Source organism: Pseudorasbora parva, chromosome 17, assembly GCF_024679245.1.
Source record: "Pseudorasbora parva isolate DD20220531a chromosome 17, ASM2467924v1, whole genome shotgun sequence".
Classification (NCBI taxonomy): domain Eukaryota; kingdom Metazoa; phylum Chordata; class Actinopteri; order Cypriniformes; family Gobionidae; genus Pseudorasbora; species Pseudorasbora parva.
Window position 1 is genome coordinate 43,742,006 of NC_090188.1, and position 25,741 is coordinate 43,767,746.

The 25,741-nt window shown below is 42.0% G+C and overlaps 3 protein-coding genes across 6 annotated transcripts in view; all 3 read left to right on the forward strand.

Moving 5' to 3' along the window:
- Positions 1–2,576, forward strand: part of tp53bp2a (tumor protein p53 binding protein, 2a) — a 33,077-nt gene extending 30,501 nt beyond the window's left edge. For both annotated transcript variants that reach the window (XM_067420857.1, XM_067420858.1), the window contains 2 exons: positions 1,205–1,404; positions 2,211–2,576. In XM_067420857.1, coding sequence (XP_067276958.1) covers positions 1,205–1,404; positions 2,211–2,252 — 242 coding nt within the window. In that variant the 3' untranslated portion in view covers positions 2,253–2,576. The remainder of the gene's footprint in view (positions 1–1,204; positions 1,405–2,210) is intronic.
- A 2,759-nt stretch (positions 2,577–5,335) lies between these two features.
- LOC137044778 (A-type potassium channel modulatory protein KCNIP2) lies at positions 5,336–15,619 on the forward strand. Of its 3 annotated transcripts, none has more exons than XM_067421053.1 (8): positions 5,336–5,540; positions 8,024–8,148; positions 8,349–8,418; positions 8,597–8,667; positions 9,268–9,375; positions 9,457–9,561; positions 14,823–14,885; positions 15,332–15,619. In XM_067421053.1, exons 1-8 carry the CDS (start codon positions 5,429–5,431, stop codon positions 15,377–15,379), a joined length of 702 nt encoding a protein of 233 aa, XP_067277154.1. In that variant the 5' UTR covers positions 5,336–5,428; the 3' UTR covers positions 15,380–15,619. The 3 variants fall into 3 exon arrangements, with proteins under 3 accessions (XP_067277154.1, XP_067277153.1, XP_067277155.1); XM_067421052.1 differs by having other exon boundaries at positions 15,370–15,619; XM_067421054.1 differs by having other exon boundaries at positions 8,075–8,148; positions 15,370–15,619.
- A 2,693-nt stretch (positions 15,620–18,312) lies between these two features.
- Positions 18,313–25,741, forward strand: part of heatr5b (HEAT repeat containing 5B) — a 65,084-nt gene continuing 57,655 nt past the window's right edge. The window contains exon 1 of the mRNA XM_067422269.1: positions 18,313–18,368. Within this exon, the coding sequence (XP_067278370.1) occupies positions 18,313–18,368 (56 nt within the window). The remainder of the gene's footprint in view (positions 18,369–25,741) is intronic.

A 25,741-nucleotide genomic window follows, 5' to 3' on the forward strand; every position in this document is an offset into this window, starting at 1 on the left:
GGAAGTTATAGAGAACTTCCGGTGGCGCTGCTCTGTAGGTGTGTTAGGTGTTTTGTTTTATTTTGTGTCTTAAGTGTTTTTGTGCTTAGGACTATATGTTGGAGCTGACAACAGCAAACTTTGCTATAAGGAGAATTTCTGAACCACGATAGTAGTCAGTAGCCCCAAAACACCATCGGGCCTCCACATTATACTTCAAGTCCTGATTTTAATCAGTGATCACTTAATGTCCCGCTCTGTGACAATCGTGCTGTGGGAACATGAGCTAAGCCGTGGATACTTTCATCAACACCAGCAAACAACCTGCCAGCGGCCAGCGAGCAACACACACCGGCACACGGCTTAAAGGGATAGTTCAGCCAAAAAAGAAAATGTAATGTTTATCTGCTGACCCCAAGGGCTTCATAGGTGTGTGTGTTTCTTCAGGAGAACACAAATGAAGATTTTTAACTCAGCCGTTGCAGTGTGTCGGTCATATAATGATGTGAATGGGGCACAATTCTAGAGCAAAACAAACAAACAAAAAAACATGCTTAGAGAACATGCACACACACCCTGCTGCTCGTGACGACACACTGATGTCTTAAGACACGAACCCATCGGTATCAGACGAATCTCCTCTACATAATATATGATTGCGCTAGTTTGACCTCATCAGACGGAAGTAATAGCGGATGGGAACACTAGATGAGATTCGTCTGTTATGAGGTAAAAAAAATATATGAAGAAACAAACACACCTACATGTTGGACACCCTGGGGTCAGCAGATAAACATCAGGCTCATTTTTGGGTGAACTATCCCTTTAAGGCGTCAGCGAATCAGCAAACCGCCGCTGCCGCCAATAATCCTCAGCAATGTGCGATCGCTGACATCCAAGATGGATGAGCTTCGAATCAACCAGAGGAGCTGTTTAATCTATGGTGGTCACTGAGACGTGGCTTCAGCAGGGACTCTCTGCTCAACTTGGATGGCTACACACTTGTGCGAGCTCCAACATGTCTGTGTGTGTGTGTGTGGGGGGGGGCATGTTTTTGTGACATATTAGGAAACAAATGTGTATAATGACGTGGGTATGACACAGGTATTACAAGTCCCGGACTCTGCTCAACTTGGATGGCTACTCACTGGTGCGAGCCGACCGCTCCGACACGTCTGTGTGTGTGTGTGTTTGTGTCCTAAGGCTGTCCTCATGTGATGTGCAGGTGTGCAGGAGAAGATGGGCATCATGAACCGAGGGCTGGTGTACGGTCTGTGGGATTACGAGGGCGAGGCGGAGGACGAGCTGAGCTTCAGAGAGGGAGACAGCATGACTGTGATCCGCAGAGAGGATGAGGAGGAGCAGGAGTGGTGGTGGGTGCGCATGGGCAGCAGAGAGGGATACGCACCCAGAAACCTGCTGGGGGTGAGTGAGAAACACACACACACACACTCCACACACACACACACACTCCACACACACAATAGTAAATAATAATAATAATGTGTTCGATTTATATAGCGCTTTTCAAGGCACTCAAAGTGCTTTACATTACACAAGCACTCACACACACACACACACTCTCACACACACACACTCACACACACACACACACACACACACACACACACACACAAACACTCTCACACATACACACACACACACACAAACACTCTCACACATACACACACACACTCTCTCACACTCACACACACGCACACAAACTCACACACTTACACACACACACACACACACACACACGCACGCTCAGTTTATTAAATTCTGAGAAAAAATAGATTTGCCAGTTTATAAAAATTCACAGTCACAATCCTGATGAAAATGAAGTTATTGAGCAGAGTCAACACTGAGCTGAATAATGACCCTATTGTATTTCTCATGTTTGGCCAGTTTTACGACATAAGCTGTTATTGTTCTGCTGATCACTGTGAAGCCTCTTGAAATAATCCGAACGACATTCAGTGTAAAAATCTGCAGAAATACAGAAAACTAACTCCATTTCCCTTTGGCGCCGCTTCAGGAAAGCCTGTGATGCAAAATATGCGATATGTGGAAATCTGTAATTGATATTTCTCATGACATGCTACAGCCAAAGACAGGTTTTGTGAAGCATCTAACATCTGTGTGTGTGTGTGCGTGTGTGTGTGCGTGTGTGTGTGCGTGTGTGTGTGTGCGTGTGTGTGTGTGTGTGTGTGTGTGTTCTTCCTCAACAGCTGTATCCACGAATCAAACCTCGCCAAAGGAGTCTGGCTTGAGCACAGCCAATCACGATCCCCGCTGCTGAAGCTCCGCCCCCTGGCGCTTTCTTCAGTCCTTCTGCCTCTGAATAGAGTTAGCAGATTATAAAGTGCTTTATGTTTGTCTATCAGGACTGCTCGCTGAAGCGTGTCTTCACAGGGCCGGTGTTTGTGTCTGAGGGCTTTATTAGAGGCCGATCTCGACTGTATTTGTGTAGTCTTCTCATATGTACAGATCTGGCTGATTGAGACCGATCTGATTATGCATTCCTTTCTTCTGTCGCACAAATCAGCTGGACGTCAAACTTAATGTGATTAACAATAAAGCGGATCATTCTTACAGATGTTAGTGTGTGTTTCCTGATGCTGGCCTCGCTGGCTGTCCGGAGCGGATCTTTTACGGCGCTAACTTAACTAATGCACAGAAGAACCAAAAGCAAACACTGACTACAATAATCTGTTGGCTTTCTCGTGTTCATAATTTCTTTGTATGACAGCTAAATCCCACAAATTGTCATATTTCATTGCATTATTATCACTAATAAACCCATCGACTCCAAACACAACTACACACTTTCAAAATACCAGGGTTTCTGTAGACCTTAAAGGGTTAGTTTACCTCCTCTCCCTAATGTCGCTCCACACCCCTAAGACCTCCGTTCATCTTCACACACAGTTTAAGATATTTTATATTTAGTCCGAGAGCGTATGCAAGTGTATGCACACTATACTGTCCATGTCCAGAAAGGGAATAAAAACATCATCACAGTAGTCCATATGAGACATCAGTGGGTTAATTAGAGTCTCTTGAAGCATCCAAAATACATTTGGGTCCAAAAATAACAAAAACTACGACTTTATTCAGCATTGGCTTCTCTTCCGCATTTGTGTTCAATCCTCAAATAAAGATTCAAACGGTTATGAGTCAGTGAATCGATTCATGATTCGGATCGCCAATGTCTAAAACTTGATTTTCTAGTTTTAGAGCTCAACATGTTTTTAAAAATATATTGTTTTATAAAATATCACTCATAAATCATTTTCATAAACTTTAACTTCTATAACTTTTTTGTTTTATTTCACATTTTAAACCTTTTTGACTTGAACAATAATCTGCCACGGGTCTTCTTTAAAATGAGACCAAACTGAAGTCTGTGCTCACAAGATTCATTTTATTTATGACAGTTTATCGACATGGACATTTTTATCCTCTATGGACCAATGTGTAACTTTTTAATTGATGCACAAGAGTTAAGTGTGTTCAACTTCATATGGAGACCAGTTGGCACACGCCTTTATTAAACGCAGGCTTTAACTGGCACTCTGATCTGGAATAAGATGTTCACCACAGCATGTTCCTGAAACACCCGTGAAATCAAATCTGGAGTTTATGGCTTTTGCCTTGAGGAGGATAATATGCTGAGAAATGATGGATCATTCACAGCATTGCACGACTTCTCTGATATTATGAGCTGGGTTCACTTCATACGGCTCCTCTTCGAGATCGCACAAAACCTCTTAGGCCTCAGGAACAGAGGTATTAAACTGGTTCAAAGCCCGGCTGAAATGTCTGCGTTTAAGACAGTTGTCTTGAGTTGCTTTTTTTGGTAGCAGGATACTTTTTTATGGCCTTTTCCTAGTCCTGAACATGAAAATAACTCCAGTGAATAACAGTATTCTGCTGCTGCACTGCAACAAAATGTTCTTCTTACTTAGTTCTTAGTATTTCTGTCTTGTTTCCAGTCCAAATGTCTAACAATTCTTAAATCAAGATGCATTGACTAGATCTAGATCAGTAAAACGACGTAAGATATTTTTTCTTGTTTTCTCAAAAGTTTTTTGCTGAAAACAAGCTAAATGGTATGCTAATGAGGTGAGGAAAATAATCTTGTTTCTTGTTTCCGTCTTAATCAGAAATAAGATTATTTTTCTCATCCCATTGGCAGATCATTTTGATATTTTTCCCCAGAAAACAAGATAAAATATCTATTGTAATTTTACTTATCTAGTAAATGCATCTTGGTTAACCCTTGTGTGGTGTGCATATTTTTGTTACTCAGCCAGTGTTCGTGGGTCTGGTGGACCCGCTGCATTTTTGGGTTTTTAATTCAACAAAATCAAAAATGTTATGTTAAAATGCTCAACAGATGTTTACTTCATCCCAATTACAAGCAATATAAACAGCATATATGGTTAATATTTTATCTTTACCTTTGTTAGATCACATTTAAGAATTGCAACCTCGTGTGGGAACGGCAGGGGTAGAAACAGAACTCACTCTTTACTCTCTCACACTTACACACAATCTCTCACACGCACACACACACATACGCACACTTGGATATGTGATGTATGGTTCCTCTCCATAGGCATATTGTTTTTTCTAATGTACAAACTGTATAATCTATCCCCCTACACTAACCATACCCATAAACCTACCCATCACAGAAAACTTTTGCCATTTTTTTTTGACAGGAGGAGGACAGAGTAAAGGGACACAGGACCTACAATTCCCACACTTTTTTTAGCCCCGGGTCCAGTGGACCTGAACATCCTGTGTGTAATATAAATGTGTCGGGGGGGTGTACAGTGTGTGGTCATTGAAAATGTGTTCTGATAAATATTCCTCACAGAAAATGAGCCAAGGCCAATGAGTCTCAGTTTGAAAAAATAATTATTCATATCATTTTTCTTTCGATAAAAAACGGGTCCAACAGACCCGAACACCATACAAGGGTTAAGAATATTTAGATATTCGGACTGAAAACAAGAAAAAAACTAAATAAGAAGAGCACATTTTTTTGCAGTGTGTGCACTCAACAGTTTTATTTGGGTTCTTTTTACTGATTTTTGTTAGAAATGATGCATACTAAGAGTTCTTTAGTTGGATGCTGGGATGGCGGCTGGTTTTGAGGGTTTCCCAGTGGAACTATAGGCTGTGTTTACACATAATCAGGAGAAAAAAGAGCCAATGATAACTGTCCACATGGCACCTGTATTCTCCATCCAGTGTGACTGTGAAAACAAACCATTCAAAAGCAGATGAATTACTTATGCAGGCTTTTGTTTCTCTATAAACTGTCATGAAGTGTCACAGAAGAGCAATGGAAAGCGGTCGGAGTGTGTGGGTGTGTTCTGGGAAGGGAGGTCGCTTAAACCTCACACACACAAACACACACTTTTAGTAAAGCAGCATGTCTCCGTCATACGGATATTTCGATCTCCTGATGCCAGCGGATGAAACAGGACTGTTTGTTTTGATGCTGCTGATCTTCTTCCCTCTGTATTGCTGGTTTCGTGAAGGAGGTGAGTGTCTTCAAATGTGTTTTTTATTTTTTTATGAATTAATGTAGAGAGGACAGTAGAGTAGGGATGATGGGACTCCAGCTCTGATGTTAATCACATTTTAAGCATGTTTTACACTTATATCAACATGGTTCTTTTGTAAATAAATGCTAAGATGTCAAATAATTGGCTTTAAAAAGTTTTTGTTCTCTGTAAATGTTGAAATAATAATTATTTTTGTTTCTGAAAGAGTCTTCTGCTCGGTTAACTGATCATAAATCTGGTGAAATATTCCTCCAGTGTAAATCATCTGTTCTCGTGAATATATAGTAAAGTGTGATTTATTCCTGTAAATTAATCATCCTTACTCTAGACTTCACAGTCATGATCCTTCACTAATCATTCTCAAAGGAGGATCTGATGATCTACACATTTATGATTATTATCAGTGTTGAAAAGAGCTTTCTGATTATTATCAGTGTTATAATTTTGGTAGCACTTTAGTTTGGGGAACACATATTCACTATTATTAACTACGACTTTTGCCTCAATAAACTCCTAATTTACTGCTTATTAATAGTTAGTAAGGTCGTTTCTGTAGCGTTTAAGTTTAGGTATTGGGTCGGATTAAGGGATGCAGAATAAGGCATTAATATGTGTTTTATAGGTACAAATAAACAGCCAATATCCTAGTAATATGCATGCTAATGAGCAATTAGTTAATAACTGAACCTTAAAATAAAGTGTTACCATATTTTTTGTGGAAAACGTGATTAAATTGTGAATAAAAGTTCTGTTATTCATATGAGGATGCATTAAATTGACCAATTACAAGATCATGTAATTATTGCAAATCACAGTCACAAGTCATCCTTGTTTTATTTACCAAATCACTTCAAACCTGGTCAGAATAATGTCAAGACTAAGCTGGTCTAAAACCACCAAAGAATGTCTTAAATAGTGTTGACAGTTTTTGAGGTTACAGTCACCAAACTTGGTACATATATTGTTTTCATCAAGCTGGAGAATTTCCAAAACTACAGTCATTAGCTCCAACCAACAAGAAGTCGGGCATTTTGGAATTGAATGTGAATCTTTTGAAAATTGCAGACTAGGTGATTAGGTGATCCTCCAAGATGATTCATGTGATTCTCATCAAACTTGGTAAAAATGACCCCAAGACACTAAAGATGATAAACTGCAAACAGATTTGTGATATCTTAAACAGCGTTGCCATGGCAGTGTAATAAATTAATGATAAAAATGGTAAACTGGAAGAGTTATATTTTAAAAGTTCATTGTCGGATTAAGATCGAATTGGTGTTGTATGTTTGCTTATGAGGGCGGATCACATGGATGTTGCTATTGTGGTTCACAGTCATAGTGCCACCAGCTGGCAGCAAGAATTGTGTCACTTACAACAGGCCTTGAAACTTCCTAAGAATAATACCAAGACAAGGCGGATGTAAAAGGGTTCTTGATATCTTAAATACTGTTGCCATGTTAACACATAAAACCTTGCATTTTTCAGGTGTTTTTGAGGTCACACACACCAAACTTGGTACATATATTGCTTTCATTAAGCTTCACAATTTTCTAAATTACTATCATTAGCTCCGACCAACAGGAAGTTGAATCTTTTGAAAATAGCAGACTGTTTTTTTTTTTTAAATAGTCCTCCAATGGGATTCATGTGATTCTTATCAAAATTGGTAAAGATGATCCCAACACATTGAAGATGCTAAACTGCAAACAGATTTTTGATATCTAATACCGTGTTGCCATGGCGATGGATTAAAAAGACAAATATGGGAAACTGGAAGAGTCTTATATACAGTATAAGTTCTATACGCACATTATCTGATTTAGATCAAACTGGTGTTGTATGTTTGCTGATGAGGGCTGATCACATGGATGTTGCTATTTTGGTTCACAGTCATAGCACCACCAACAGGCAGCAAGAAGTCTAAAATTATTACTTATGTTTTATACATAAATTCATTTGCACCAAATTTAGCATATTTTGCAAGTTAGTTTGGCCACTTTAGATTAGGGTCCATTCTCACTATTAACCATGACTTTTGCCTCAATACACACCTAATGGCTGCTTATTAATAGTCAGTAAAGTGGTTGTTAAGTTTAGGTATTGGGTAGAATGAAGGGATGTAAAATATTTTCATGCAGAAGAAGGCATTAATATGTGCTTTATCAGTACTAATAAACAGACAATATCCTAGTGATATGCATGATAATAAGCAACTATTTAATAGTGAGAATTGAACCCTGAACTAAAGTGTTGCCATAAGTTTAATTAATCACTAAAGTGTTAAAATGGTTAATTCACCCAAAAATGAAAATTAGCCTATGATTTACTTTCATACTATAAGAAACTTTACTTTACCTCAGGTTAACCATATGTCACCATTAGCTTTCTTTATAGCACTTTCTCTAAAACAGACAAAATCAATTTATTTCTGTGTAATGAGATGTTATTTCTCTTACAGTGAGCAGTGAGCATGAGATTGACATTTCCTTTGTTTGCCATCGACCTGAAGGTCTGGAAATACTACAGGAACAGACCAAATTCAGCAAGAAAGAGCTGCAGTTCCTCTACAGGGCCTTCAAAAATGTGAATGTTCCTCCACTAACATAATATAAGGTGGAAAGCCAGTACAGCCATTGGAATAGACACAAATAACTCTTACTATTTAGTTGATTGGTCTGCATTAAGATTATTATTTTTTCTTCCAGAATGACATTTAGTTCATTGTATATTATATTATGTTGAATGTTTTCAGTGTTTATGTTAGGAACTGTTGTGCGTTTCAGGAATGCCCCAGTGGAGTGGTGAATGAGGATGTGTTTAAACTCATTTACTCTCAGTTCTTCCCACAGGGAGGTGAGACAGCATTTACATTTTGAACTTGTGTGTAACTAGAAATTACTTTGTTTCCTTTCATCTCCTTACCAGTTTTGGTTGTTTCTCTCCTTTTCTCAAACTGCTTGGACCCTATTGATAGTCTTGTGATAGTAGACAGAGTCATGTTTTATTCAAATTCCCTTTTTCTCTCTCTCAGATTCAAGCAATTATGCACATTTCCTATTTGAGGCGTTTGATACCAACAAGAATGGCTGTTTAAGTTTTCAGGTAAGATGATCAGCTGGTTAGAAAACTCTCCATAAACTCAACTAAAGCCCCTTTCACACCGCGATTCCGGAAAATACACGGATAATGCGACCCGGCATTTGTTCCCGGGCCGCTAGATTTGGCCCATTCACACTGCCAGCGAAATACCGTAATATGTGCGCTTTCACACACAACCCGTAACGGTCCCGGGTCGAGTTGACACGTGACATCCGGATGTGGCGTATAATGTGTCTGACTTGTGTCCAGTTTGCGCTCATTTCTGCTTGTTTAATTTGAGTTTCTTTTGTATACGAACACTCTCTGCGTTTAAAACACAGACGAGTTCTTCTGGCACTGCAGGGTTGTATTATTGAAAAAACCCGGGTAGAAACCCAGGTCCCCGACCCGGGTCGAATTCGGTAATTAATCCCGGGACGTGGTTGCTTTCACATAGAAGGCGACCCGGCAATGTTCCGGGAATATTGCGGGTCCGACGTGCAGTGTGAAAGGGGCTCAAGAAAGACAGAGAAAACGTGCAGAACCTACAACACTCTCTAGTAAAGCTTTATTTATTTATCTAGCAGATTTATTTTTCTTCTGCTGTTATTGTTCATTTTACAGGAGTTTGTTGCTGGATTGTCACTCATCCTTAGAGGCTCAATGTATGACCGGCTCAATTGGGCATTTAATTTCTATGATCTTGATAAAGATGGATTCATCACAAAAGAGGTTTGTAGATGGGGTCAGGAGTATTCAAATGAAAATATTGCATTAATGCTAAAGTATCTGTGTGTGATTATGGTCTCTCAGGAGATGATGAACATCATGAAGTCGATTTATGATATGATGGGGAAGTACGTGTACCCATCCATCCAGGACGATATTCCCAGAGAACATGTGGAACATTTCTTTCAGGTGAACACAAAGGAAGTTAATTTCAGTTCTTTCAATTAGTTACCTAGATTTTTCACCAATAACATCCTCCAATTATAACCTCCCCTTCCACAATAGTAGCAAAGTCCAACCGAGGAGGGCAGCAGGGGGCTTAGGTTTGGGAAGCAGAGCAGGAACACAATTCTGATTGTTTCAAAGCAGCTTCACATTGTTAACAGGAAGATAATGCAACAGAATTTGATTTGATTGTACAGCCGCTCCGGTGAAAGCAGTGATGTTATCCAGCTCATTTCAATTATCATATAGTGTCAATGAGGGCAGATCAGTAATATCGGTGAAATTTAGGTGTCCCCAACTGATCAAGCCAAATGCCAAAGGCAACAGTGGGAAGGAACCAAAGCTCCTTCAGGACCAGAATGGAGAAATAAACCTTGGGAGAAACCAGGCTCAGTCGGAGTGCCAGTTCTCCTCTGTCTTATTAACAAACAGTGTATGATTATTATTCTGGCAACATTGCAGGTCTTAATAGATTTCCGTAAGATTTTTCGAAAGATCGGAGTCATCACGCCAGAGACAGATTTATTGAGGATGTCGTGTCGATGCAGCATTTACAGGGACGAGTTTAAATGACTCTCTGCAGACACTTCATTGATGAGTTGGTCATATTCAGGCTCAGGTCCACCATCTGATCTGGATCCGGCTGACTGCAGTAAACCTCAGGACAAACAGAGTGACTAACATTAGTGTAGATGCCATTCTTCTTATGATGTAACGAGTACATTAGGTGTTATGGTAAGTGTTCCACGTTCTGGCTGAATAAGTTAATGCAGCTTAACAATCATTTAACTGATTTGAATAATAAAAATTGATAATGTTCTGTGTGTATGCCATAGTAAAGAGATGCATCTAGTCCAGATTTAAACTGATAGAGTGTGTCTGCTTCCCGAACAATGCTAGGAAGACTGTTCCAGAGATTAGGAGCTAAATAGGAAAAGGATCGGCTGCCTGCAGTTGATTTAGATATTCTAGGTATTATCAACTGGCCAGAGTTTTGAGACCGCAATAGACGTGATGGAGTATAATGTGTTAAGAGCTCGCTGAAGTACTGGGGAGCTAAACCATTCAGAGCTTTGTAAGTAATAAATAAGGTTTTAAAATGTATGCGATGTTTAATAGGGAGCCAGTGCAGTGTTGACAGAACTGGACTAATATCATACTTCCTGGTTCTAGTAAGAACTCGAGCTGCTGCGTTTTGGACCAGCTGGAGTTTGTTTATTAAGCGAGCAGGGCAACCACCCAGTAGAGCATTACAATAATCTAGCCTTGAGCTCATGAACGCATGAACTAACTTTTCAGCATTTTACATTGAAAGCATGTAGCGTAATTTAGATATATTTTTAAGATTGTGGAGAAGGTGGAGCCAGAGTGCCGAAGGGCTGAGATGAAGGCAGAGCGACTGAGGACCAAGGCAGAGCCGAAAGGAAGGAGGATGAAGCGCAGCTGAAGTCCTGAAAGTTCATCGCTCAGGTAGAGTGATGACTGACCAAGGCAAAGCCAGAAGTACAAGGAAGCAGGGTGAAGTCGTAAGGACGAAGCTGAGGGGGTTAGGAGCCAAGATGGAGCTGACTGGTCAACAAGCCGAGGTGGAGAGATGGGCATGAAAGATCTAGGCAGAGCTAGTTTGTTGACACACCAGCATGGAGAGAGCAGAGTCTGCAGCTATGGATGCTGGAGTGACTTGTGGGGGACGGACAAGAGTCCAAAAGGGAGTGGATTAGCCGCCGTTTGCTGAGGCTGGAGCCTGCTGTAGTCCACCATGATGGGAAAGGAGCAGGGAATGGACTCATTACCGGCTGCCTGAACAGAGAGAAGCTGTTGCCATTCACAAGGCATTGGAGTGATGGCCAATGGAAGTTCTTGGCAGAGTTAGTAGTGGGTTAACACACCAGGTGGGCTGGCGTGACTTGCTAGACCAAAGTTGTTTTTCATCTCTCTCCTCGTCCTTCTGTCTCCTTTTCTCTCATCTTGTCTGTCCTTACCCCCAGGTGCTGTGGGCACTGTGGTACTCCCCGGCCTCCGAGGGGTGATGGGGGCCAGTGATACGCGGGTCAATGTCAAAATGTCCTCCAACCAATACGCCTATATAGGTCGTTTGTCACTTCCTTAAAATACGACCCATAGGAGCGTTTACTAAAGTTGTGCCCCTATCGACAATATTTTAATTAATTAAATTTGACGCAGAGGAGCGTTTTCTAAAGTTGTGCTCCTATTGACAGCAGGACACTTTCATTTTAAAGCATTTTCCCATTTTATCTGCTTAATATTTCAGGTTTTGCATAGCTCAGTTGGTAGAGCATTACACTATACAACAACATGTGGTCATGCGATTGTGAGTTTGATCCCAGGGAACACATGAGCTCTTAAAGTGTGTATGCACTATAAATCACTGGGTAGGTTTAGGGATGGGGTGGGTGTAGTTGCAAATTAAAAAAATATATATTATTGCTAAATGGAAATATGACAAATGGTGGTAAAAAGTCCAGACATTGCATTCAAATGAACACGCATTTTGGTTGCTAACGTTGCTGTCTGTTGTGTTTTTCCCCTGTGTTTCCTGGTTTTGTTTTAGTCACATGTTCCTTTGTTTCAGTTTTCCCGCCTCAGTTCAGTCCCCTCGTCTGTTAAGTAATGTCAGCTGTGTCTAGTCATCTGTGCCACCTGTCCCCCTCGTTAGCCCAGTCATCAGTGTTAGTATTTAGTTCCCTCGTGTTCAGTCCTTCGTTGTCCGGTCTTGATGTTAACTTGATGTTGTTAACGTTGTTATCGCTTTAGATGTCCTTCGATGTTTGATATGTGTTAGATGTTTCTTGTGAAGTCAAGTTACTTATAAATAATGTTCCTTTGAGTTTTTGGAGGTCTTGGAATCTTCTTCAGTGTGAAATCTGCACGTAACAACGTCAGACGTAATACAACACTTTCATTATTTTTACGCCAGCTAGAGGGTGCATGGCTTTAAAACGTAACTATAGGTCGTAATAAGGTGCTTGAAAAACAACCTATAGAGTTGTGGGTTTTTTTTTTGGAGGACAGGTTGGTCAATGTATAAACAACCCGGAACGACCAACGCTTTCAAGGAACCTGCCCGCAAAAATATATATATTTTGTACCTGACCCGCATTTTTTAAAAGTAGTAAATGCTCACCGTAGCGTCGATTTATTCATTTAATTTATTTCATTTTCTTAACAATTATGCTATGCTGCATGTTTTAACCAGTCTATTCAAAGTGTGCGTCTCTCCCCAGACTTTCCCAACAAAAATCCCGCCCCCTCTCAGAAAATACATAAAACTGATATTACTAAGCTATATGCGTTTAAAGGACTTTAAATATATCGCCAATCGGGCATTTTGTCCCGCTTCAGGAAAGCGGTTAAAAAGGCTATAAGTGGTGGCCTAAACAGAAGATTAGCCTATTATTTTTGCTTTCCTTTCTCTGTGTAGAAATAATATTGAATCATCCATCCCTGGGTTGAGCTGGTTTCTTCTCGCCGCTATGACTCCACCTGCTGAGCTGAATGTGCGCTCACTGCTGCACTTATGCTGGAATGCAGAAGATCCTCCTTGCCAATGGATTTCATAGTAAATTGTATCTAGTAGCCTACTATATAAATTACAAAGGTTTAATTGGCATCTTTATTTCAAGCAACCCGACTGATATACCGCAAATATCATTAAAAATATTTTTAGATGACTCGTAACCGCGGGTGACATCTAATTTTGGATCAACCCGTGCATCACTAATGGGAGTATGTGGCAAGCAGGGCGAGGCCAAAAGTCGTGAGAACAGAGCGATATTGGTGTTGAGATTAATAATTAGCGTCACCTGCGCACCACACCGGATGGAGTGATGACAGTAAAGGATGAGAGAGGATCAGGCCTGGACTATTTGCGGTGTGTTCTGTTTATGAGTGTGCGGCAGTTGTCCGTGATGGGACTGGGACTGATGATGTGGCCAGCTCATGCACCTATTCAAATATTCATACTCTGGTGTAATCGGCACGTCATCCTACATAAACCCATCTTTTGCATGATACCCCGAACTTTCAAATATTCTGATCTAAAATGATTTCTGACCTATAAGGTTGCCAGAATAATAATCCTCCACTGTGTGTTAATAGGCCAGAGGAGAACTGAGTCTGGTTTCTCCCAAGGTTTATTTTTCTCCATCATGCCCTGATGGAGTTTCAGTTCCTTTGGTCGCCTTTGGCTTGGCTTGCAAAGTTGGGGACACTAACATTATGATCAGAGTTTTCAACTAAATATCCAAATGAAATTAATTTATAAGGTCTTAATTAATTATATAAACTATAATACTGATCTGCAGACATTGCCTCTCTATGATAAATTAAAATAAGCTGATAACATCACTGTTTACTCCAGAACGACTGTACAGCCAAATCTAATTCTGCTGCAGTATTGTCCTGTTTAACACTGAAGCTGCTCTGACACAATCGGCATTGGAGAAGAGCGATAGAAATAAAGCTGACTTGACTTGACCTGGCCAGACTTTATTCGTGTTCTGGCTCCGGGATGGCACAGTCTCTTTCCTCACCGGCGGTGATATTGTGGTGGGCTCAGGCTCAGGTTTGTCTGTCATGGAGGTGGTGGCTGTTTTTCTCCTCACGCTCACACACGGTGAAGGGGGAACCAATTGCCACTGCATTTACTCTTTAAAAGGCCCTCGAGGCTCGACTCTGGCCAAGTGCACTCTCATCTCAGCATTCAAGCTTTTTTCAAATGTAATAAAATAAATTACTTAAAACTAAATTAATTGAAACTAAATCCATACAATGATCCCACAATAAATGTTTCTATATATGAAATGCCTGACAGAACCCCTTAAGCTTCTAGAACCTTTTCTTCTAAGGAGTGAACAACACATTTGTAAGATTATGACTTTGACTTTTGTGTTAAATGAAGGATGTTTTATTTTTTATTTCTGACCACTATTGTGTATTTGAACATTTATTTTTATTTTTATTTCTCTTTATGACAGTTTTACTTATCCTTGTTTTTATTTTAATTCTTACACATGGTATTCTTATTTCTCATGCATATGCTATCACTATTTTAATTTATTTCTATGTAAAGCACTATGAATTGCCATTGGGTGTGAAATGTGCTATACAAATAAACTTGCCTTGCCTTGCCTAAATGCATGAATGTAAATGTAAGACTTCAATACTTGATGAATGCATCCTGAACTTGATTATTTTTATTCCAGAAAATGGACAGAAACCGTGATGGAGTGGTCACCGTTGAGGAGTTCATGGAGTCATGTGAAAAGGTTCATCTCTATAACTCATCGCTCTTTTCTGAATGCAAAACAAACTAATTCAGAGATAAAATACTTCAAGGGAGAATTGCAGAAGGCAGGTTTAGCTTACCATGACATTAATCCTGAGTTCATTAAGCAGAAGGCATAACCAGAGGAAGAGAGTAACCCAAAGTAATCAACGGAACTAAAAACAGGTGTAAAACTAATGAGTAACAATGGAAACTTACTAGAACCGAAACAAGGAACAGAATGAAAATGAAACTACAACAGACCATTAGAGTTGTTGATTACTAACATAACCTTAAAGTTCCTCTGCTTTGGGGACAGAAAGCTGTGGTTAATGGCTTACTCTGGGATAACCTACCCAGTTTAGTTGCTAAATCTACTTTCTGTAATATCCCACAGGAAAATGTGACCCTTGCCAATTACTCTTCTTTGTTTTCTGTTTATTTGAGGATGAGAATATCATGCGGTCAATGCGTCTGTTTGACAGCGTCTTTTAGGAGTTTCTGCCCAGCTGTGGATTTCAGAAGCACATCCTTCGCCCTCAATCAAGAAGTTATTCATTTCTCATACAGGACTATAAATAGATTTCTTTTTTCTTAGAGACACAAGATGTGGACTTTCACAGAGACACTAAAACTGATAAATAATGTTGCTTGCAGTGAAAGTTTAGTCGTAATGAAGTTATTGTATGTATTCCTACAAAAATGGTTCATTCATAAACATTCACAAGTGTTCAATGTTTTATCTCCTAAATTATTTAAGATGGATAGAGGGGTGTCCAAACCTGTAAATTGGCTCTGTTATGCACAGTACAAACAGAATAATGGATAAATGTGTTGGAAGTATATGATCATGTGTGCTCAGTTTCACTTGATCAAGAGTTTCATTACAGATGTTTGCTGTGTTTATTGTGTATTATGCATTATTATAATATCTATGTGGAGATTTGATCAGAGATGGTGTGAACTTTAGAGAAACACACACCTGGGCTTATTTTAGCATTTTATGTAAACATCAGTGGGCAAATATACAGTCTTGTTCAAAATAATAGCAGTACAATGTGACTAACCAGAATAATCAAGGTTTTTAGTATATTTTTTATTGCTACGTGGCAAACAAGTTACCAGTAGGTTCAGTAGATTGTCAGAAAACAAACAAGACCCAGCATTCATGATATGCACGCTCTTAAGGCTGTGCAATTGGGCAATTAGTTGAAAGGGGTGTGTTCAAAAAAATAGCAGTGTCTACCTTTGACTGTACAAACTCAAAACTATTTTGTACAACCATTTTTTTTTCTGGGATTTAGCAATCCTGTGAATCACTAAACTAATATTTAGTTGTATGACCACAGTTTTTTAAAACTGCTTGACATCTGTGTGGCATGGAGTCAACCAACTTGTGGCACCTCTCAGCTGTTATTCCACTCCATGATTCTTTAACAACATTCCACAATTCATTCACATTTCTTGGTTTTGCTTCAGAAACAGCATTTTTGATATCACCCCACAAGTTCTCAATTGGATTAAGGTCTGGAGATTGGGCTGGCCACTCCATAACATTAATTTTGTTGGTTTGGAACCAAGACTTTGCCCGTTTACTAGTGTGTTTTGGGTCATTGTCTTGTTGAAACAACCATTTCAAGGGCATGTCCTCTTCAGCATAGGGCAACATGACCTCTTCAAGTATTTTAACATATGCAAACTGATCCATGATCCCTGGTATGCGATAAATAGGCCCAACACCATAGTAGGAGAAACATGCCCATATCATGATGCTTGCACCTCCATGCTTCACTGTCTTCACTGTGTACTGTGGCTTGAATTCAGAGTTTGGGGGTCGTCTCACAAACTGCCTGTGGCCCTTGGACCCAAAAAGAACAATTTTACTCTCATCAGTCCACAAAATGTTCCTCCATTTCTCTTCTGAACCTCTTCTGCACATGCCTTTTTTTTAACAGAGGGACTTTGCGGGGGATTCTTGAAAATAGATTAGCTTCACACAGACGTCTTCTAACTGTCACAGTACTTACAGGTAACTCCAGACTGTCTTTGATCATCCTGGAGGTGATCATTGGCTGAGCCTTTGCCATTCTGGTTATTCTTCTATCCATTTTGATGGTTGTCTTCCGTTTTCTTCCACGTCTCTCTGGTTTTGCTCTCCATTTTAAGGCATTGGAGATCATTTTAGCTGAACAGCCTATCATTTTTTGCACCTCTTTATAGGTTTTCCCCTCTCTAATCAACTTTTTAATCAAAGTACGCTGTTCTTCTGAACAATGTCTTGAACGACCCATTTTCCTCAGCTTTCAAATGCATGTTCAACAAGTGTTGGCTTCATCCTAAAATAGGGGCCACCTGATTCACACCTGTTTCTTCACAAAATTGATGACCTCAGTGATTGAATGCCACACTGCTATTTTTTTGAACACACCCCTTTCAACTAATTCAACTAATTGCCCAATTGCACAGCCTTAAGAGCGTGCATATCATGAATGCTGGGTCTTGTTTGTTTTCTGACAATCTACTGAACCTACTGGTAACTTGTTTGCCACGTAGCAATAAAAAATATACTAAAAACCTTGATTATTCTGGTTAGTCACATTGTACTGCTATTATTTTGAACAAGACTGTATGTTTTGGTTTTATCATTCGTTTATTGGATTTTTCAGTTTCTATTTAACAGTTCCAGACTGCCAGAGATTAAACATAGTGAAAAAAGCGTCATGCACTTGTGTATGAGACAAGAATATTCTGATGAGTAGTATAGAGCTCATTGGTTTACCATGGTTCTGATAAACTTCTTACTGTGAAGTATTTGTTACTTAGAAGTATACTTAAGAAGTATTTAAGCTCAGTGGTTTCCAGAGTGTTTGGTGACTGATTATATATGACAAGCTCATCCCCATTGAGTGCTGTCTACCCCATTGGCTGACCAGGGGAAATATAAGCCGATTATGCCCAGTTAGTCGACAATGAACATGGTCATGTAAACGGGCTCATTAATACTATGGCTGTGGGCTCTGTCTGCTCTGGGCCCATGGTTTTAATGGATGCTCAGATCCAATGTCTTACCTGTTTGGGTATTGAGACAACAACGATTTGCAGAATTGGACCCTGAATTTTGGAGTGTTTACCCTGAAACTGCTTTCTCGGCTCAGCCGCACAGCAAAAAAAAAAAAACACACAAAAAAAAAACACATGCATCTTCAGCTCTCCTGGCCAATCAGGAGGCTGAGCTTACAAGTACAGATCAGAACCTCTAGAAGCTGATGAGGGAGACAAATGCCCACTTCTCCATTACCTCGCCATAGATCTGGCACTGGCCGCAGTTTCTCTGGCTGTCCAGTCTAGGTTCTTGATGCCGGTTTGCCCTGTCTTTCAGCTGGTTCTGCCTTTTGTTCAGCCCCAGCAGCTAGACTGGACGGGGTAACATGTACGATGGAGGCACAGGAGATGGGCCATGGTCACCTGCTTCCAGTGGAGACATGTAGGGGAGAGTGGGGTAATGTAAGACTGTTCAACATCTGTATCTGTATCTGGTCAACAGAACACATTTGTGGTCTTATGACCATTATTTTTTCAAGCCCCTCTAATTTCGCCTTGGCTATGAAGGAGAGGACCTCATGGTGTTGTGGTCAGCATGATTTTTTTCTCACAAAAAATATATATTTTTGCATGTAAAAGTAAATTTTCCTGCTTCCAACTTCAACTGTGCCAAAGACAATCGATTCAGGTAGAAAAACGTATACATGTTGATGAACTACCAACATTTAAAACCATGTGATGATGCTAGCTGAAGATTAGCCTGAATTGCTAAGAGAGAATTTTTTTTTTTCTAAAAATGTGGTGGTGGGGTAAAGTGAGACATGAGGTACAAATTAAGTTTAGTCTTAAACATTTTTTTATGTAATATTACTAGGGCCAGGACTCGATTAAAAAAATAATCTAATTAATTAGAGGCTTTGTAATTAATTAATCAAAATTAATCGCATTTTAATTGCATATAAATTTTTGACCTGAGAAGAGTGAGAAGTAATTTTTCACATGGATTTTTAGTGTACCATTGAATAATGACTGAATACATAAGCTTAATCAACAAAATATTGTTTATTTATTTCAGTCCAGCAGACCAATGCAATGTTTGCCATTAAGTGTAGCAAAAGCGTATTTGTGATATTTGAGGCTCGATGTGCTGCAGTGATGCGCTAATTCCTTGTTGTATAGCTTGCACACAACCATGCTCTTGTCGACGCTTCCATCCTTTCCTTTTTTTAAATAAAATTTCCCATCCACGGGGCCAAGCAAAGCGGTCTCATCAGCTTCATGTTCACTATGGTTTGTCGTTGTCGTGACCGGTCATGACTCTTGAACGCTAGTTAGTGTTGCAGCATAATCGGTCCGTCGAAACTCATTCATTGAAAAACGTTCCGTGGTGCAAAAATAAGTGTGGTTAAAATTGTTATTTATTTTTTGCGTAATTAATCTTAATTGACGCGTTTGTTACAGACTGTGGTGCAAATGTCAAACTCACGGAGGCGCAGGAGAACTTGGAACAGGAAACTTTAATATAAACTCAGGAACGGACAAAACACCACGTTAAAGGAACGTCGATGGACAAACACTGAGGGGAAACTGAGAATTAAATACACAGGGCTAACAAGGTGATTGACTTGACACAGGTGATAGACATTACTAATTAGGAAGACTGGGGAGAAACTAGGTCACGGGGACTGAACTCAAAACACAAACACACAGGTATACATGTAACAGCGTTAAAGTCCCGTAATTAATTAATAATTAACGCGTTAAAGTCCTGGCCCTAAATATTACATAACTTATGTTTTATTTTTAATTTCATAAACATTGTAGAAATGCCATAATGCCAAGGCAATGCACCAGGAAGACCTGGGGCACATCCTATAATTGATGTGGTGAAGAAGCTGCCTCAACCTAAAAGGCCTGAAGGAACTACACAAGAGAGCAACTCCTCATCTTTCCCTGTGACCTTCAGGGCTGGAATGTAGAGTAGGCCTAGTTGTAGAGCACGACATTAGGCTGATGTTCTAATGCAGGTGGGCCTAGTCCTGTGCTCTGAGTCCCAGGGTGTTCTAGCTTGTTCTGATTGTCCTTCCCTCTGACCCCCAGACACTAGCTGGGTCTAAGCGTCCTGTGTTCTGACTCCCAGACACTAGCTGTGTCTAAGGGTTTATGGAAACTTTCCCTTCTTGAAACTAACCACTCCCTCTCTGCGTTGAAACTAACCACTCCCTCTCTGTGTTGAAACTAACCACTCCCTCTCTGCGTTGAAACTAACCACTCCCTCTCTGCGTTGAAACAAACCACTCCCTCTCTGCGTTGAAACTAACCACTCCCTCTCTGTGTTGAAACTTACCACTCCCTCTCTGCGTTGAAACTTACCACTCCCTCTCTGTGTTGAAACTTACCACTCCCTCTCTGCGTTGAAACTTACCACTCCCTCTCTGCGTTGAAACTAACCACTCCCTCTCTGCGTTGAAACTTACCACTCCCTCTCTGCGTTGAAACTAACCACTCCCTCTCTGCGTTGAAACTAACCACTCCCTCTCTGCGTTGAAACTAACCACTCCCTCTCTGTGTTGAAACTTACCACTCCCTCTCTGCGTTGAAACTTACCACTCCCTCTCTGCGTTGAAACTTACCACTCCCTCTCTGCGTTGAAACTTACTACTCCCTCTCTGCGTTGAAACTAACCACTCCCTCTCTGCGTTGAAACTAACCACTCCCTCTCTGCGTTGAAACTTACCACTCCCTCTCTGCGTTGAAACTAACCACTCCCTCTCTGCGTTGAAACTTACCACTCCCTCTCTGCGTTGAAACTTACTACTCCCTCTCTGCGTTGAAACTAACCACTCCCTCTCTGCGTTGAAACTTACCACTCCCTCTCTGCGTTGAAACTTACCACTCCCTCTCTGCGTTGAAACTAACCACTCCCTCTCTGCGTTGAAACTTACCACTCCCTCTCTGCGTTGAAACTTACCACTCCCTCTCTGCGTTGAAACTTACCACTCCCTCTCTGCGTTGAAACTAACCACTCCCTCTCTGCGTTGAAACTAACCACTCCCTCTCTGCGTTGAAACTAACCACTCCCTCTCTGCGTTGAAACTAACCACTCCCTCTCTGCGTTGAAACTAACCACTCCCTCTCTGCGTTGAAACTAACCACTCCCTCTCTGTGTTGAAACTTACCACTCCCTCTCTGCGTTGAAACTTACCACTCCCTCTCTGCGTTGAAACTAACCACTCCCTCTCTGCGTTGAAACTTACCACTCCCTCTCTGCGTTGAAACTAACCACTCCCTCTCTGCGTTGAAACTTACCACTCCCTCTCTGCGTAGAAACTAACCACTCCCTCTCTGCGTTGAAACTAACCACTCCCTCTCTGCGTTGAAACTTACCACTCCCTCTCTGCGTTGAAACTAACCACTCCCTCTCTGCGTTGAAACTTACCACTCCCTCTCTGCGTTGAAACTAACCACTCCCTCTCTGCGTTGAAACTTACCACTCCCTCTCTGCGTTGAAACTTACCACTCCCTCTCTGCGTTGAAACTTACCACTCCCTCTCTGCGTTGAAACTTACCACTCCCTCTCTGCGTAGAAACTAACCACTCCCTCTCTGCGTTGAAACTAACCACTCCCTCTCTGCGTAGAAACTTACCACTCCCTCTCTGCGTTGAAACTTACCACTCCCTCTCTGCGTTGAAACTTACCACTCCCTCTCTGTGTTGAAACTTACCACTCCCTCTCTGCGTTGAAACTTACCACTCCCTCTCTGCGTTGAAACTAACCACTCCCTCTCTGCGTTGAAACTAACCACTCCCTCTCTGTGTTGAAACTTACCACTCCCTCTCTGCGTTGAAACTAACCACTCCCTCTCTGCGTAGAAACTTACCACTCACTCTCTGCGTTGAAACTAACCACTCCCTCTCTGCGTAGAAACTTACCACTCCCTCTCTGCGTTGAAACTAACCACTCCCTCTCTGCGTTGAAACTAACCACTCCCTCTCTGTGTTGAAACTAACCACTCCCTCTCTGCGTTGAAACTTACCACTCCCTCTCTGCGTTGAAACTTACCACTCCCTCTCTGCGTTGAAACTAACCACTCCCTCTCTGCGTTGAAACTTACCACTCCCTCTCTGCGTTGAAACTAACCACTCCCTCTCTGCGTTGAAACTTACCACTCCCTCTCTGCGTTGAAACTAACCACTCCCTCTCTGCGTTGAAACTTACCACTCCCTCTCTGCGTTGAAACTAACCACTCCCTCTCTGCGTTGAAACTTACCACTCCCTCTCTGCGTAGAAACTAACCACTCCCTCTCTGCGTTGAAACTAACCACTCCCTCTCTGCGTTGAAACTTACCACTCCCTCTCTGCGTTGAAACTAACCACTCCCTCTCTGCGTTGAAACTTACCACTCCCTCTCTGCGTTGAAACTAACCACTCCCTCTCTGCGTTGAAACTTACCACTCCCTCTCTGCGTTGAAACTTACCACTCCCTCTCTGCGTTGAAACTAACCACTCCCTCTCTGCGTTGAAACTTACCACTCCCTCTCTGCGTAGAAACTAACCACTCCCTCTCTGCGTTGAAACTAACCACTCCCTCTCTGCGTTTAAACTTACCACTCCCTCTCTGCGTTGAAACTAACCACTCCCTCTCTGCGTTTAAACTTACCACTCCCTCTCTGCGTTGAAACTAACCACTCCCTCTCTGCGCTGAAACTTACCACTCCCTCTCTGCGTTGAAACTAACCACTCCCTCTCTGCGTTGAAACTAACCACTCCCTCTCTGCGTTGAAACTAACCACTCCCTCTCTGCGTTGAAACTTACCACTCCCTCTCTGCGTTGAAACTAACCACTCCCTCTCTGCGTTGAAACTTACCACTCCCTCGCTGCGTTGAAACTAACCACTCCCTCTCTGCGTTGAAAGTAACCACTCCCTCTCTGCGTTGAAACTAACCACTCCCTCTCTGCGTTGAAACTTACCACTCCCTCTCTGCGTTGAAAATTACCACTCCCTCTCTGCGTTGAAACTAACCACTCCCTCTCTGCGTTGAAACTTACCACTCCCTCGCTGCGTTGAAACTAACCACTCCCTCTCTGCGTTGAAACTAACCACTCCCTCTCTGCGTTGAAACTTACCACTCCCTCTCTGCGTTGAAACTTACCACTCCCTCTCTGCGTTGAAACTTACCACTCCCTCTCTGCGTTGAAACTAACCACTCCCTCTCTGCGTTGAAACTTACCACTCCCTCTCTGCGTTGAAACTTACCACTCCCTCGCTGCGTTGAAACTAACCACTCCCTCGCTGCGTTGAAACTAACCACTCCCTCTCTGCGTTGAAACTAACCACTCCCTCTCTGCGTTGAAACTAACCACTCCCTCTCTGCGTTGAAACTTACCACTCCCTCTCTGCGTTGAAAATTACCACTCCCTCGCTGCGTTGAAACTAACCACTCCCTCTCTGCGTTGAAACTTACCACTCCCTCGCTGCGTTGAAACTAACCACTCCCTCTCTGCGTTGAAACTAACCACTCCCTCTCTGCGTTGAAACTTACCACTCCCTCTCTGCGTTGAAACTTACCACTCCCTCTCTGCGTTGAAACTAACCACTCCCTCTCTGCGTTGAAACTTACCACTCGCTCGCTGCGTTGAAACTAACCACTCCCTCTCTGCGTTGAAACTAACCACTCCCTCTCTGCGTTGAAACTTACCACTCCCTCTCTGCGTTGAAACTAACCACTCCCTCTCTGCGTTGAAACTAACCACTCCCTCTCTGCGTTGAAACTAACCACTCCCTCTCTGCGTTGAAACTTACCACTCCCTCTCTGCGTTGAAACTAACCACTCCCTCTCTGCGTTGAAAATTACCACTCCCTCTCTGCGTTGAAACTAACCACTCCCTCTCTGCGTTGAAAATTACCACTCCCTCTCTGCGTTGAAACTTACCACTCCCTCTCTGCGTTGAAACTAACCACTCCCTCTCTGCGTTGAAACTAACCACTCCCTCTCTGCGTTGAAACTAACCACTCCCTCTCTGCGTTGAAAATTACCACTCCCTCTCTGCGTTGAAACTTACCACTCCCTCTCTGCGTTGAAACTAACCACTCCCTCTCTGCGTTGAAACTTACCACTCCCTCTCTGCGTTGAAACTTACCACTCCCTCTCTGCGTTGAAAATTACCACTCCCTCTCTGCGTTGAAACTTACTACTCCCTCTCTGCGTTGAAACTTACCACTCCCTCTCTGCGTTGAAACTTACCACTCCCTCTCTGCGTTGAAACTAACCACTCCCTCTCTGCGTTGAAACTTACCACTCCCTCTCTGCGTTGAAACTTACCACTCCCTCTCTGCGTTGAAACTTACCACTCCCTCTCTGCGTTGAAACTTACCACTCCCTCTCTGCGTTGAAACTTACCACTCCCTCTCTGCGTTGAAACTTACCACTCCCTCTCTGCGTTGAAACTTACCACTCCCTCTCTGCGTTGAAACTTACCACTCCCTCTCTGCGTTGAAACTTACCACTCCCTCTCTGCGTTGAAACTAACCACTCCCTCTCTGCGTTGAAACTTACCACTCCCTCGCTGCGTTGAAACTAACCACTCCCTCTCTGCGTTGAAACTAACCACTCCCTCTCTGCGTTGAAACTTACCACTCCCTCTCTGTGTTGAAACTAACCACTCCCTCTCTGCGTTGAAACTTACCACTCCCTCTCTGCGTTGAAACTAACCACTCCCTCTCTGCGTTGAAACTAACCACTCCCTCTCTGCGTTGAAACTAACCACTCCCTCTCTGCGTTGAAACTTACCACTCCCTCTCTGCGTTGAAACTTAACCACTCCCTCTCTGCGTTGAAACTTACCACTCCCTCTCTGCGTTGAAACTTACCACTCACTCTCTGCGTTGAAACTAACCACTCCCTCTCTGCGTTGAAACTTACCACTCCCTCTCTGCGTTGAAACTTACCACTCCTCTCTGCGTTGAAACTTACCACTCCCTCTCTGCGTTGAAACTTACCACTCCCTCTCTGCGTTGAAACTAACCACTCCCTCTCTGCGTTGAAACTTACCACTCCCTCTCTGCGTTGAAACTAACCACTCCCTCTCTGCGTTGAAACTAACCACTCCCTCTCTGCGTTGAAACTTAACCACTCCCTCTCTGCGTTGAAACTAACCACTCCCTCTCTGCGTTGAAACTTACCACTCCCTCTCTGCGTTGAAACTAACCACTCACTCTCTGCGTTGAAACTTACCACTCCCTCTCTGCGTTGAAACTAACCACTCCCTCTCTGCGTTGAAACTTACCACTCCCTCTCTGCGTTGAAACTAACCACTCCCTCTCTGCGTTGAAACTTACCACTCCCTCTCTGCGTTGAAACTAACCACTCCCTCTCTGCGTTGAAACTTACCACTCCCTCTCTGCGTTGAAACTAACCACTCCCTCTCTGCGTTGAAACTTACCACTCCCTCTCTGCGTTGAAACTAACCACTCCCTCTCTGCGTTGAAACTAACCACTCCCTCTCTGCGTTTAAACTAACCACTCCCTCTCTGCGTTGAAACTAACCACTCCCTCTCTGCGTTTAAACTTACCACTCCCTCTCTGCGTTGAAACTAACCACTCCCTCTCTGCGCTTGAAACTTACCACTCCCTCTCTGCGTTGAAACTAACCACTCCCTCTCTGCGTTGAAACTAACCACTCCCTCTCTGCGTTGAAACTAACCACTCCCTCTCTGCGTTGAAACTAACCACTCCCTCTCTGCGTTGAAACTAACCACTCCCTCTCTGCGTTGAAACTAACCACTCCCTCTCTGCGTTGAAACTTACCACTCC